Raw genomic sequence first — 16,573 nt, forward strand, 5'->3', positions numbered from 1 at the left:
ATCACATCCATTTCAACATATGGGATCCCATTGCTTGAAGATCGAAGGCCGGATCCTTCTCAACCCATTTCCTCCCTTTCTTGCCCCAAAATAACATCCATTTCAACATATAGGATCCTATTACTTCAATGAGGATGGACAGATCCCTCTTGACCCATGTTTTTTGCCCCAAAATCACGTCCTTTTCACATATGGGATCCCATTGCTTGAAGATCAAAGGCCGGATCCTTCCTGACCCATTTCCTTCCTTTTTTGCCCCAAAATCACATCCTTTCAACATATAGGATCCTATTACTTCAATAACGATGGCTGGATCCTTCTTGACCCATTTCCTCCCTTTCTTGCCCCAAAATCACATCCATTTCAACATATGGGATCCCATTGCTTGAAGGATGAAGTCCAGATCCTTCTTGACCCAATTCCTCCTTTTCTTGCCCCAAAATCACATCCATTTCAACATATGGAACCCCCATTGCTTCAATAACGATGGCCAGATCCTTCTTGACCCATTTCCTTCCTTTTTTGCCCCAAAATCACTTCCTTTTCAACATATGGGATCCCCATTGCTTCAATGATGATGGCCAGATCCTTCTTGACCCATTTCCTTCCTTTCTTGCCCCAAAATCACATCCTTTCAACATATAGAATCCTATTACTTCAATGACGATGGCTGGATCCCTCTTGACCCATTTCCTCACTTTCTTGCCCCAAAGTCACGTCCATTTCAACATATAGGATCCCCATTGCTTCAATGACGATGGCCGGATCCTTCTTGACCCATTTCCTCCCTTTCTTGCCCCAAAATCACATCCATTTCAACATATAGGATCCCATTACTTCAATGACGATGGCCGGATCCTTCTTGACCCATTTTCTTCCTTTTTTGCCCCAAAATCACATCCATTTCAACATATGGGATCCCCATTGCTTTAATGACGATAGCCAGATCCTTCTTGACCCATTTCCTTCCTTTCTTCCCCCAAAATCACATCCTTTTCAACATATAGGATCCCATTACTTCAATGAAGATGGTCAGATCCCTCTTGACCCACGTTTTTTGCCCCAAAATCACATCCATTTCAACATATGGGATCCCCATTGCTTCAGTAACGATGACCAGATCCTTCTTGACCCATTTCCTTCCTTTCTTGCCCCAAAATCAAGTCCAAATTTTATCATCTCACTGTTGAAAATACCAACATTAAATCTCATTTTGGGGCTGAAAATACCAAATTTTATCATCTCACCGTTGAAAATACCAACATTAAATCTCATTTTGGGGCTGAAAATACCAAAATTTATCATCTCACCATTGAAAATACCAACATCAAATCTCATTTTGGGGCTGAAAATACCAAATTTTATAATCTCACTGTTGAAAATACCAACATTAAATCTCATTTTTGGGCTGAAAATACCGAATTTTATCGTCTTGCTGTTGAAAATACCAACATCAAATCTCATTTTGGGGCTGAAAATACCAAATTTTATCATCTCGCTGTTGAAAATACCAACATTAAATCTCATTTTGGGGCTGAAAATACCGAATTTTATCGTCTCGCTGTTGAAAATACCAACATCGAATCTCATTTTGGGGCTGAAAATACTAAATTTTATCATCTCATCGTTGAAAATACCAACATCAAATGCATTTTGGGGCTGAAAATATCGAATTTTATCATCTCACTGTTGAAAATACCAACATTAAATCTCTTTTGGGGCTGAAAATACCAAATTTTATCATCTCACCATTGAAAATACCAACATCAAATCACATTTTGGGGCTGAAAATACCAAATTTTGTCGTCTCACCATTGAAAATACCAACATCAAATCTCATTTTGGGGCTGAAAATACCGAATTTTATCATTTTATCAAATATTTCGCAGCCAAAAACCCTAAATTCTCTTATTCTTGCAGGAATGATGGAGTTCAGCCTCTTTGGGGTATCCTACGTAAGTGCTTCATCCCAGTTTGATTTATAGGATTTCTATGGGATTTTGGTAATAGAATTAAAGGATTTGGGTCATTCATTGAATTAATGGATTTCTATGGGATTTTGGTCATTAAATTAAAGAATTTTTATCATTAAATTAAAGGATTTCTATGGGATTTTAGTCATTGAATTAAAGGATTTTGGTCATTGAATTTATAGGATTTCTATGGGATTTTGGTCATTAAATTAAGGGATTTCTATGGGATTTTAGTCATTGAATTAAAAGATTTTGGTCATTAAATTAAAGGATTTCTATGGGATTTTAGTCATTGAATTAAAGGATTTTGGTCATTGAATTTATAGGATTTCTATGGGATTTTGGTCATTAAATTAAAGGATTTCTATGGGATTTTGGTCATTGAATTAAAGAATTTTGGTCATTGAATTTATAGGATTTCTATGGGATTTTAGTCATTGAATTAAAGGATTTTGGTCATTAAATTAAAGGATTTCTATGGGATTTTGGCCACTAAATTAATGTATTTCTATGGGATTTTGGCCATGCATTGAATTAAAGGATTTTGGCCATTAAATTAAAGGATTTCTATGGGATTTTGGTAATAGAATTAAAGGATTTGGGTCATTCATTGAATTAATGGATTTCTATGGGATTTTGGTCATTAAATTAAAGGATTTCTATGGGATTTTGGTAATTCATTAAATTAAAGGATTTCTATGAGATTTTAGTCACTGAATTAAAGGATTTTGGTCATTAAATTAAAGGATTTCTATGGGATTTTGGTAATTCATTAAATTAAAGGATTTCTATGAGATTTTAGTCACTGAATTAAAGGATTTTGGTCATTAAATTAAAGGATTTCTATGGGATTTTGGTAATAGAATTAAAGGATTTGGGTCATTCATGGAATTACTGGATTTCTATGGGATTTTGGCCATTAAATTAAAGGATTTCTATGGGGTTTTGGCCACTAAATTAATGTATTTCTATGGGATTTTGGCCATTAAATTAATGAATTTCTATGGGATTTTGGCCATTAAATTAATGTATTTCTATGGGATTTTGGCCATTCATTGAATTAAAGGATTTTGGCCATAAAATTAATGATTTTTATGGGATTTTTCAGACCGGAGCGGATATTTGTGGGTTTTTCTCTGATTCCGAGTACGAGCTCTGTGCCCGTTGGATGCAGCTGGGCGCCTTCTACCCCTTCTCAAGGAACCACAATGGGATCGGAAATAAGGTAAAAACATGAAGAAATGGGCAAATTTTAACCAAATCTTTACTTTTTTCCCCCAATTCAGAGTCTCTTTATCCCTTCCCCCCCTTAAAGACTCTGAATTCCTCCCTTTTTTAATGCATTTTGAGGCAAATTTAGGCAAATTTAACGACAACCGCCACCAAATTAAACCATTTCAAGATGATAAAAAACCACATCAAAAACATGAAGAAATGGGCAAATTTTAACCAAATCTTTACTTTTTCCCCCCAATTCAGAGTCTCTTTATCCCCTCCCCCCTCAAAGACTTTGAATTCCTCCCTTTTTTAATGCATTTTGAGGCAAATTTAGGCAAATTTAACGACAACCACCACCAAATTAAACCACATTCAGGATAATAAAAAAACACATAAAAACATGAAGAAATGGGCAAATTTTAACCAATTCTTCATCTTTTTCCCCCAATTCTGAGTCTCTTTATCCCTTCCTCCCCTTAAAGACTCTGAATTCCTCCCTTTTTTAATGCATTTTGAGGCAAATTTAGGCAAATTTAACCAAATCCGCCACCAAATTAAACCATTTCAAGATGATAAAAAACCACATCAAAATCATGAAAAATTGGGCAAATTTTAACCAAATCTTTACTTTTTTCCCCCATTCTGAATCTTTTTCTTCCCCCCCCCAAAGACTCTGAATTTCTTCCTATTTTTCACCATTTTGAGGCAAATTTAACCAAATCCGCCACCAAATTAAACCATTTCAAGATGATAAAAAACCACATCAAAATCATGAAAAATTGGGCAAATTTTAACCAAATCTTTACTTTTTTCCCCCATTCTGAATCTTTTTCTTCCCCCCCCCAAAGACTCTGAATTTCTTCCTATTTTTCACCATTTTGAGGCAAATTTAACCACGTCCGCCACCAAATTAAACCACTTTCAGAAGGATAATAAAAAAACCGCATCAAAAACATGAAAAAATGGGCAAATTTTAACCAAATCTTTACTTTTTTCCCCCAATTCACAGTCTCTTTATCCCTTCCCCTCCTTAAAGACTCTGAATTCCTCCCTTTTTTAATGCATTTTGAGGCAAATTTAGGCAAATTTAACGACAACCGCCACCAAATTAAACCATTTCAAGATGATAAAAAACCACATTAAAAGCATGAAAAATTGGGCAAATTTTAACCAAATCTTCACTTTTTCCCCCCAAAACAGAGTCTCTTTATCTTTCCCCCCCCTTAAAGACTCTGAATTCCTCCCTTTTTTAATGCATTTTGAGGCAAATTTAGGCAAATTTAACGACAAGCGCCACCAAATTAAACCACTTTCAGAATGACGATAAAAACCATGTAAAAACGTGAAGAAATGGGCAAATTTTAACCAAATCCTTACATTTTTCCCCCAATTCAGAGTCTCTTTATCCCTTCCCCCCCTTAAAGACTCTGAATTCCTCCCTTTTTTTAATGCATTTTGAGGCAAATTTAGGCAAATTTAACGACAACCGCCACCAAATTAAACCATTTCAAGATGATAAAAAACCACATTAAAAGCATGAAAAATTGGGCAAATTTTAACCAAATCTTCACTTTTTCCCCCCAAAACAGAGTCTCTTTATCTTTCCCCCCCTCAAAGACTTTGAATTCCTCCCTTTTTTAATGCATTTTGAGGCAAATTTAGGCAAATTTAACGACAACCGCCACCAAATTAAACCACTTTCAGAATGACGATAAAAACCATGTAAAAACATGAAGAAATGGGCAAATTTTAACCAAATCTTCACTTTTTTCCCCCAATTCAGAGTCTTTTTCTCCCCCCCCCCCCCAAAGACTCTGAATTTCTTCCTATTTTTCATCATTTTGGGGCAAATTTAACCAAATCCGCCACCAAATTAAACCATTTCAAGATGATAAAAAACCGCATCAAAAGCATGAAAAAATGGGCAAATTTTAACCAAATCTTCACTTTTTCCCCCCAAAACAGAGACAAGACCCTGTGGCCTGGAACTCCACCTTTGAATCTATATCCAGGGACGTATTGAACGTCCGCTATACGTTATTGCCGTATCTCTATACATTAATGTTCCAGGCTTCAACCTATGGCAGCACCGTCGTGCGCCCGCTGCTACATGAGTAAGAACCCAAAAACGAGGTTTTTTGACCCAAAATCTGCTGCGTGATCCTAAAATAATCATTATAATAGGGGTGGGGTGGGGGTTCCAATGGGGTTTGAGGGTGGATTTTGGGGTGAAATGGGGATGATTTGGGGTCGAATGTGGATGATTTGGGATTATGGCGTAGATTGCATGAGTAAGGACCCAAAAATACCGTTTTTTGACCCAAAATCCACTGCATGGTCCTAAAATAATCATAATAGGGGTGGGGTGGGGGTGGCAATGGGGGTTTGGGGTTTGAGGAGGAATTTTGGGGTGAAATGGGGATGATTTGGGGTCGAATGTGGATGATTTGGGATTATGGCGTAGATTACATGAGTAAGGACCCAAAAATGCCATTTTTTGACCCAAAATTCACTGCGTGATCCCCCAAAACCTCATTAAATAGGGGTGGGATGGGGGTGGCAATGGGGATTTGGGGTTTGAGGGTGGATTTTGGGGTGAAATGTTGATGATTTGGGGTCGAATGTGGATGATTTGGGATTATGGCGTAGATTACATGAGTAAGGACCCAAAAACGCCGTTTTTTGACCCAAAATCTGCTGCGTGATCCCCCCATAACCTCATTAAATAGGGGTGGGATGGGGGTGGCAATGGGGATTTGGGGTTTGAGGGTGGATTTTGGGGTGAAATAGGGATGATTTGGGGTTAAATGGGGATGATTTGGGATTATGGCGTAGATTGCATGAGTAAGGACCCAAAAACGCCGTTTTTTGACCCAAAATCTGCTGCGTGATCCCCCCAAAACCTCATTAAATAGGGGTGGGATGGGGGTGGCAATGGGAGTTTGGGGATTGAGGGTGGAATTTTGGGGTGAAATGGGGATAATCTGGGGTTAAATGTGGATGATTTGGGATTATGGCGTAGATTACATGAGTAAGGACCCAAAAATGCCATTTTTTGACCCAAAATCTACTGCTTGATCCCCCCAAAACCTCATTAAATAGGGGTGGGATGGGGGTTCCAATGGGGATTTGGGGGTTTGAGGGTGGATTTTGGAGTGAAATGGGCATGATTTGGGGTTAAATGTGGATGATTTGGGATTATGGCATAGATTACACGAGTAAGGACCCAAAAACGCCGTTTTTTGACCCAAAATCCACTGCATAATCCTAAAATAATCATAATAGGGGTGGGGTGGGGGTGGCAATGGAGGTTTGGGGTTTGAGGGTGGATTTTGGGGTGAAATGGGGATGATTTGGGGTCGAATGTGGTTGATTTGGGATTATGGCGTAGATTACACGAGTAAGGACCCAAAAATACCGTTTTTTGACCCAAAATCCACTGCATAATCCTAAAATAATCATAATAGGGGTGGGGTGGGGGTGGCAATGGGGATTTGGGGTTTGAGGGTGGATTTTGGGGTGAAATGTTGATGATTTGGGGTTATTGGGGATGATTTGGGATTATGGCGTAGATTACATGAGTAAGGACCCAAAAACACTGTTTTTCGACCCAAAATCTCATTAAATAGGGGTGGGATGGGGGTTGCAATGGGGATTTAGGGTTTGAGGGTGGATTTTGGGGTGAAATGGGGATGATTTGGGATTATGGGATAGATTTGGGGTTCAAGGATAGATTTTGGGTTAAATGTGGAGGATTTTGGGTTAAATGTGGAGGATTTTGGGGTTAAATATGGATGATTTGGGATTATGGTGTAGATTTGGGGTTAAATGTGGGTTATTTGGGATTATGGTTATTATACATTATTAAAGTTCTTTTAATGAAAGGAAATTAAAGCCCTAATGACGAAATATCCCAATTTGACCAAAAATGGTGAATTTCAACCCAAAACGAAGCCTCTATTTTTTGCCATTTCAGGTTTGTGGATGATAAAACAACGTGGGAAATTTATAAGCAGTTTCTATGGGGCCCAGCGCTGCTTATCAGCCCCGTGTTAGATAAGGTAAAAATGGTAAATTTTGGGGTAAAAAGGGGAAATATTGGGAAAAAATGAAAATATGAATATTTGATCCGTGGTAGATATGGGAAAAAGAGCAAATTTTGGGGTAAAAAGGGGAAATATTGGGAAATAATGAAAATGTGAATATTTGACCTGTGTTAGATCAGGTTAAAAGAGTAAATTTTGGGGTAAAAAAGGGAAATATTGGGAAATAATGAAAATATGAATATTTGACTTGTGTTAGATATGGTAAAACCAGCGAATTTTGGGGTAAAAAAGGGAAATATTGGGAAAAAATGAAAATGTGAATATTTGAGGGTGAGTTTCGATGTTTTATGAGAATTAAGGGGTTTTTGGGGATAATTAAGGCAAAATTGGTTAATTTCAGGTAGAAATTAATGAAAATATTCATATTTTATGAGAATTAAGGATTTTTGGTGATAATTCAGTCAAAAATGGTTAATTTCAGGTAGAAATTAATGAAAATATTCATATTTTATGAGAATTAAGGATTTTTGGTGATAATTAAGTCAAAAATGTCTAATTTCAGGTAGAAATTAACGAAAAATTCGTATTTGAGGGAATTTGAATGATATTTTATGAGAAAAAGGGGTTTTTTGGTGATAATTAAGGCAAAAATGGTTAATTACAGGATTTTAGGGTGAGTTTGGATCTTATTTTATGAGAATTAAGGGGGGTTTTTTTTGGTGTTAATTATGGCAAAATTGGTTAATTTCAGGGCGCTGTGACGGTCAATGCGTATTTCCCGAACGCCCGCTGGTATAATTATTACACAGTGAGTAATTAACGTAATTAACAGCTCTTCCCTAATTAACTTCAGGTATTAATTAAGATGTAAATATGGCCCTTTCAAGACTGGATTTTTGGGGTGAATTCATCCAAATTTGGGGTTTTTTAGTGAAAATACGGCGCCGTTAGCGCTGAGATGAACCTGTTTAACGCTGAAACGAATCCGCTTCGTTTAATGAACCAATTATGGCTTTTTTTGCCCCAAAACGGGGCGAGAACGCGGATTTTGGGTCAGAACGGCTGTTTTGGGTGAGAATTCATGTTTTTACCTATTTTTAGGTGAATTTTAGGGTTTTTTTAGCAAATCACGGAGTGATTTCCAAAGGGGTGACGCCAATTTAATGAGATTTCTTAATAAAATTGATGGAATTTGTGAAATTTAAGACAAAATTTCTCCCTCCCCAGCAAAAAAATAATATAAATTTTGGGGTAAAATTCACATTTTTACCTATTTTTATCAGAATTTCAGGTTTTGTTGTGAGAAAACAGAGCGATTTTGGGGCTTAAAGACGCCATTTTTCTTCATATTCAATAGAATTCATTAAGCCTACAAAATAATTAATATTTTTGGCTCTTTTTCCCTTTTCCTCCATATTTTTGGGGTAAAAACAGTGAATTTTGGGGTCTGTTGAAAAATACGATGTTTGGTTGAAATATAGGTGTGAAAATACAGAGTATTTCCCAATCTTAATGACGCCAAGCGCCGGTTTCGTTAATATTACATAATATTATGTTAATTGATAGAATAATTTACGCAATTTTGGGTTTTTTACCCCAAAAATAAGACAAGAAAATCATCTTTTTGGTGTAAATTCATAAATTTACGATGAATTCCTCCTAATATCCCATTTTGCTTCGAAAACGTGGCCTATATCTGCATTAAAACAGGTGGCGCCAAAAAATATGAATATTGCATAAAATTTGCTTAAATTTAACGTATTTTCTGGTTTTTCAACCCAAAAATAGGGGGAATACGTCGGTTTTGGGGGAGAATACAGAGATTTGGCGACTCCATTGGATCGTATCAACCTCCACGTTCGCGGCGGCTTCATCCTCCCCCTACAGACCCCGGCCAACAACACGGCCTATAGGTAATAATAGGAATTAACCAAATCCCTTCAAATTCAACCCAAAATCCTGCCCTATTTTTGGTCGATATTTAACGGGTTATTTAATAGATTTCGGGTTTTTGAGGCTGGGAAATTATTATTTTTCTTTTAATTTCTTATTTTCGCGTCAATTGTCGGGTTTTTGTGTTGGAAAAACTTGTAATTTTGTGGGTATTTCAGAAAAAAAAGAGGTGAATTTTGGGTTAATTTCTCCTCTTTTTGGTTCATTTCCACCCCATCCCACTCTTAATTAAATATAAATACCATAAAATCAATTAAAACAGAACGTTAATTAATATCGATGCGTTTTCAGGTCAGAAACGCCTCAAATTTAGTGGATATTTCAGAAAATAAAGGCAAATTTTGGGTCAATTTCCCCCCTTTTTCGTAAAACAGAAGTGAATTTTGGGGCAATTTCCCCTCTTTTTGGTTCATTTCCACCCCATCCCACTCTTAATTCAATTTAAATGCCTTAAAATGGGATTTTCATTAATATCGATGAGTTTTCAGGTCAGAAACGCCTCAAATTTAGTGGATATTTCAGAAAATAAGGGCAAATTTTGGGTCAATTTCCCCTGTTTTTGGTAAAACAGAAGTGAATTTTGGGTTAATTTCCCCTCTTTTTGGTTCATTTCCACCCCATCCCACTCTTAATTCAATTTAAATACCTTAAAATGGGATTTTCATTAATATCGATGCGTTTTCAGGTCAGAAACGCCTCAAATTTAGTGGATATTTCAGAAAATAAAGGCGAATTTTGGGGCAATTTCCCCCCTTTTTCGTAAAACAGAAGTGAATTTTGGGTTAATTTCCCCTCTTTTTGGTTCATTTCCACCCCATCCCACTTTAAATTACACTTAAAGTGCCATTAAAACCAATTGACGCGGGGTCGCGTGCGACGTCCATCATTTTGAGGCAATTTATATCATTTTTAGTGAAAATATATATATTTGATCATTCGGGAAACACAAAATTGGGGTTTTTTTGGGTGTAAAAACGTCATTTTTTGGCAGCCGGAAAAACCCATTTTCCCTTTTGGTGGCGTTGAATGAGAGTCAACAGGCGGAAGGGCAGCTCTATTGGGACGACGGCGTGAGGATCGGTGAGATTTTGGGGTGAATTCACCCGAATTTGGGAAAACTGACGTAAAAAATAACAAAAATTTGTGAGTTTTTGGGAAGAGGTGAAAAATTGGGTGAGAAAAGGGCAAAATTGGGAAATTTTGGGTGGAAAAATGGGTGTTTTTGAGACGAGGTGAAATATTAGGTCGGAAAAGGTCAAAATAGGGAAATTTTGGGTGGAAAAATGGGTATTTTTGAGATTAAGTGAAATATTGGGTGGAAAAAGGGCAAAATAGGGAAATTTTGGGTGGAAAAATGGGTATTTTTGAGATGAGGTGAAATATTGGGTGGAAAAAGGTCGAAATAGGGAAATTTTGGGTGGAAAATTGAGTGTTTTTGAGATGAGGTGAAATATTGGGTGGAAAAAGGGCAAAATAGGGAAATTTTGGGTAGAAAAATGGGTATTTTTGAGATTAAGTGAAATATTGGGTGAAAAAAGGGCAAAATTGGGAAATTTTGGGTTGAAAAATGAGTATTTTTGAGATGAGGTGAAATATTGGGTGGAAAAGAGGCAAAATAGGGAAATTTTGGGTGGAAAATGGATATTTTTGAGATGAGGTGAAATATTGGGTGGAAAAAGGGCGAAATAGGGAAATATTGGGTGGAAAAATGGGTGTTTTTGGGATGAGGTGAAATATTGGGTGGGAAAAGGGGGAAATTGGGAAAGTTTGGGTAGAAAAATGGGTATTTTTGAGATTAAGTGAAATATTGGGTGGAAAAAGGGCAAGACTGGGAAATTTTGGGTGGAAAAATGGGTATTTTCGAGATGAGGTGAAATATTGGGTGGAAAGGGGGCAAAATTGGGAAAATTTGGGTAGAAAAATGGGTATTTTTGAGATTAAGTGAAATATTGGGTGGAAAAAGGGCAAGACTGGGAAATTTTGGGTGGAAAAATGGGTATTTTCGAGATGAGGTGAAATATTGGGTGGAAAGGGGGCAAAATTGGGAAAATTTGGGTAGAAAAATGGGTATTTTTGAGATTAAGTGAAATATTGGGTGGAAAAAGGGCAAAATTGGGAAAGTTTGGGTAGAAAAATGGGTATTTTTGAGATTAAGTGAAATATTGGGTGGAAAAGGGGCAAAATAGGGAAATTTTGGGTAGAAAAATGGGTATTTTTGAGATGAGGTGACATATTGGGTGGAAAAAGTGCAAAATTGGGAAAGTTTGGGTAGAAAAATGGGTATTTTTGAGATGAGGTGAAATATTGGGTGGGAAAAGGGCAAAATTGGGAAATTTTGGGTGGAAAAATGAGTGTTTTTGGGATGAGGTGAAATATTGGGTGGAAAAAGGGCAAAATTGGGAAATTTTGGGTGGAAAAATGGGTATTTTTGAGATTAAGTGAAATATTGGGTGGAAAAAGGGCAAAATAGGGAAAGTTTGGGTGGAAAATTGAGTGTTTTTGGGATGAGGTGAAATATTGGGTGGGAAAAGATCGAAATAGGGAATTAATTAACTAATTAATGAGCTAATTAACGAACTAATTAATGAACTAATTAACGAACTAATTAATGAACTAATTAATGAACTAATTAATGAACTAATTAACGAACTTATTAACGAACTAATTAATGAACTGATAAATGAACTAATTAATGAACTAATTAATGAACTAACTAATGAACTAACTAATGAACTAATTAGTAAACTATTTGATGAACTAATTAATGAACTAATTAATGAACTAATTAATGAACTAATTAACGAACTATTTAATGAACTAATTAATGAACTATTTGATGAACTAATTAATGAACTAATCAATGAAGTAATTAATGAACTAATTAACGAACTAATTAATGAAGTAATCAATGAACTAATTAATGAATTAATTAACAAACTAATTAACGAACTAATTAATGAACTAATTAATGAACCAACTAATGAACTAATTAATGAATTAATTAACGAACTATTTAATGAACTAATTAACAAACTAATTAGTGAACTAATTAATGAATGAACTAATTAATGAACTAATTAACAAACTAATCAACGAACTATTTAATGAACTAATTAGTGAACTATTTGATGAACTAATTAACGAACTAATTAGTGAACTAATTAATGAACTAATTAACAAACTAATTAATGAAATAATTAACGAAATAATTAATGAACTAATTAATGAAATAACTAATGAATTAATTAACGGACTAATTAACGAACTAATTAACGAATTAATTAATTAATTAATGAACTAATTAACTAATTAATTGCCTTGTGTGTTTAATTACCAGACGCCATTGAGGACGGAGTCTACCTGCTGACCTCATTCACCGCCCATCAGGTTTGTTGGGTGGGGGGGGGACAAGTGTTAATTAATTAACGTTAATTAATTAGGAAATGAATATTTAATTAGTATTAATGGGATGGGATATTATGGGATATTATGGGATATTATGGGATATTATGGGATATTATGGGATATTATGGGATGGGATATTATGGGATATTATGGGATATTATGGGATATTATGGGATATTATGGGATATTATGGGATATTATGGGATATTATGGGATGGGATATTATGGGATATTATGGGATATTATGGGATATTATGGGATATTATGGGATATTATGGGATGGGATATTATGGGATATTATGGGATGGGATATTATGGGATGGGATATTATGGGATGGGATATTATGGGATATTATGGGATATTATGGGATATTATGGGATATTATGGGATATTATGGGATGGGATATTATGGGATATTATGGGATATTATGGGATGTTATGGGATGGGATATTATGGGATGGGATATTATGGGATATTATGGGATATTATGGGATATTATGGGATATTATGGGATATTATGGGATGGGATATTATGGGATATTATGGGATATTATGGGATGTTATGGGATGGGATATTATGGGATGGGATATTATGGGATGGGATATTATGGGATGGGATATTATGGGATGTTATGGGATATTATGGGATGGGATATTATGGGATGGGATATTATGGGATATTATGGGATGGGATATTATGGGATATTATGGGATATTATGGGATGGGATGGGATATTATGGGATGGGATATTATGGGATATTATGGGATGGGATATGGGATATGGGATATTATGGGATGGGATGGGATGGAATATTATGGGATGGGATATTATGGGATATTATGGGATGGGATGGAATATTATGGGATGGGATATTATGGGATATTATGGGATGGGATGGGATATTATGGGATGGGATATTATGGGATATTATGGGATGGGATATTATGGGATGGGATGGAATATTATGGGATGGGATGGGATATTATGGGATGGGATGGGATATGGGATGAAATGACATGGAATGACATGGGATTACATGGGATTACATGACATTACATGGGATTACATGACATTACATGGGACTACATGGGATTACGTGACATTACATGACATTACATGACATTACATGACATCACATGGGATTACATGACATTGTGTGATGGGATTACACGGGATTACTTGGGATTACATGGGATTACATGGGATTATGTGACATTACATGACATCACATGGGATTACATGAGATTACATGGGATTACGTGACATTACATGACATCACATGGGATTACATGGGATTACATGGGATTACGTGACATTACATGACATCACATGGGATTACATGGGATTACATGTGATTACGTGTCGGGATTACATGGGATTATGTGACATTACAAGACATCACATGGGATTACATGGGATTACATGGGATTGCATGGGATTATGTCACATTATGTGATGGGATTACATGGGATAACATGGGATTACATTGGATTACATGGGATTACATGGGATTATGTCACATTATGTGATGGGATTACATGGGATAACATGGGATTACATGGGATTATGTCACATTATGTGATGGGATAACATGGGATTACATGACATTACATGGGATTACGTGACATCACATGACATTAACATGTAATTCCATGTGCTTTCAGAACACGCTGTGGATCCGCGTGCAGCACCGCGGTTACTCCGACCCCAACACGCTTCGATTCAGCTCCATCCGTGTCCTGGGGCAGAACGAGGCGGCGCAGCAGCTCTATGTGATGGAGAACGGAGCCCAGCTGCCATCGCAACACGTCGTGACATATAACAGCAGCACACAGGTGGGTGGAAAAGGGGGGAAATAGGGAAATTTTGGGTGGAAAAATGGGGTTTTGGGGTGGAAAAATAGGGTATTTTGGGGGAAAATAGGGAAATTTTGGGTCAAAAATGGGGATTTGGGAGGAAAGGGTGGAAAAAATGGGTATTTGGGGGGAAAATAGGGAAATATTGGGTGGAAAAGGGGGGAAATAGGGAAATTTTGGGTGGAAAAATGGGTATTTTGGGGGGGAAATGATGGAAAATTGGGTGGAAGAGCAACGCGGAGCAGCAGCTCCATGTGATGGAGAATGGGGCCCAGCTGCCGTCGCGACACGTCGTGACATATAACAGCAGCACACAGGTTGGGGGGCAGCAATGGGGCAGGGGGGAAATGGGGGGCAGTAAAGGGGGTAGGGGGGAAATGGGGGGCAGGATGTGGGGCAGGGGGGAAATGGGGGGGAGAAATGGGGCAGGGGTTGGAAATGGGGGGGAGAAATGGGGGTTGGGGGGTGGAAATGGGGCAGGGGGGTGGAAATGGGGCAGCAATGGGACAGGGGGTAGAAATGGGGGGTGAAATGGGGGATGGAATGAATGGGGTGTGGAAATGGGGGGCAGCAATGGGGACAGGGTTAGAAATGGGGGGTGAAATGGGGGGTGGGGGGAATGGGGGGTGGAAATGGGGGGGAGAATTGGGGACAGGGGGTAGAAATGGGGGTGGAAATGGGGCAGCAATGGGGCATGGGGGTGGAAATGGGGGGAGAAATGGGGACAGGGGGTAGAAATGGGGGGTAAAATGGGGGGTGGAAATGGGGGTGGGGGTGGGAATGTGGGGCAGTAAAGGGGGTAGGGGGTGGAAATGGGGGGTGGAAATGGGGGGCAGTGAGGGAATGGGGGGTGGAAATGGGGACAAGGGGGTGGAAATGGGGGGCAGTAAAGGGGGAAGGGGGTGAAAATGGGGGGGAATGGGGGGTGGAAATGGGGGGTTGAAGTGGGGCAGAGGGTGGAAATAGTGGGTGGAAATGGGGGGAAAGGGGGGAAATGGGGGGAAATGGGGGGTGGAAATGGGGGTAGGGGGTGGAAATGGGGGGTAGAGGGAATGGGGGTTGGAAATGGGGGGCAGAAATGGAAATGGGGGGTGAAATGGGGCAGTGGGGGTGGAAATGGGGTGTAGAGGGAATGGGGGTCGTGACATATAACAGCAACACACAGGTGGGTGGAAAAGGGGGGAAATAGGGAAATTTTGGGTGGAAAAATGGGGTTTTGGGGTGGAAAAATAGGGTATTTTGGGGGAAAATAGGGAAATTTTTGGTGGAAAAATGGGTATTTTGGGGGAAAATACATGGAATATTGGGTGGAAAAGGGCAAAATAGGGAAATTATGGGTGGAAAAATGGGTATTTTGGGGGAAAGTGATGGAGGATTGGGTGGAAAAGGGGGGAAAATAGGGAAATTTTGGGTGGAAAAATGGGGATTTGGGGGCAAAATACATGGAATATTGGGTGGAAAAGGGCAAAATAAGGAAATTTTGGGTGGAAAAATGGGTATTTTGGGGGAAAACGACGAAAGATTGAGTGGAAAAAGAGCAAAATTGGGAAATTTTGGGTGGAAAAATGGGGATTTTGGGGGGAAAGGGTGGAAAATTGGGTGTAAAAAGGGGGGAAAATAGGGAAATTTTGGGTGGAAAAATGAATGTTTTTGAGATGACGGGAATTTTTGAGTGGGGAAAGGGCAAAATAGGGAAATTTGGGTCAAAAAATGGGTATTTTGGGAGAAAAGGGTGGAAAAAATGGGTATTTTGGGGAAAAGTGATGGAGGATTGGGTGGAAAAGGAGAAAAATAGGGAAATTTTGGGTGGAAAAATGGGTATTTTGGGGGAAAACGACGGAAGATAGAGTGGAAAAAGAGCAAAATTGGGAAATTTTGGGTGGAAAGATGGGGATTTTGGGGGAAAATGATGGAAGATTGGGTGGAAAAGGGGGGAAATAGGGAAATTTTGGGTCGAAAACTGGGGATTTTGGGGGAAAATGGTGGAAAAGTTGGGAAATGGGGAAAATTTGGGTCGAAAAATGGGTATTTTGGGGGAAAGTGTTGGAGGATTGGGTGGAAAAGGGGGGAAAATAGGGAAATTTTGGGTGGAAAAATGGGGATTTTGGGGGGAAAATG

General features: G+C 38.1%; 1 protein-coding gene across 1 annotated transcript in view; it reads left to right on the top strand.

The window, feature by feature from the left end:
• The window catches only part of LOC107307407 (maltase-glucoamylase-like), a 122,424-nt gene extending 107,951 nt beyond the window's left edge, over positions 1-14,473 (top strand). Inside the window, exons 39-47 of the mRNA XM_085534532.1 lie at positions 1,921-1,955; positions 3,082-3,198; positions 5,157-5,305; positions 7,168-7,252; positions 7,989-8,045; positions 9,026-9,150; positions 10,182-10,270; positions 12,528-12,577; positions 14,264-14,473. Of these exons, the coding sequence (XP_085390658.1) occupies positions 1,921-1,955; positions 3,082-3,198; positions 5,157-5,305; positions 7,168-7,252; positions 7,989-8,045; positions 9,026-9,150; positions 10,182-10,270; positions 12,528-12,577; positions 14,264-14,458 (902 nt within the window). The 3' untranslated portion in view covers positions 14,459-14,473. The remainder of the gene's footprint in view (positions 1-1,920; positions 1,956-3,081; positions 3,199-5,156; positions 5,306-7,167; positions 7,253-7,988; positions 8,046-9,025; positions 9,151-10,181; positions 10,271-12,527; positions 12,578-14,263) is intronic.
• The last annotated feature ends 2,100 nt before the right edge of the window (positions 14,474-16,573 follow it).

The sequence above is a fragment of the Coturnix japonica genome, unplaced genomic scaffold (assembly GCF_054131305.1).
Source record: "Coturnix japonica strain WE unplaced genomic scaffold, WE-NBRP24 Scf084, whole genome shotgun sequence".
Classification (NCBI taxonomy): Eukaryota; Metazoa; Chordata; class Aves; order Galliformes; family Phasianidae; genus Coturnix; species Coturnix japonica.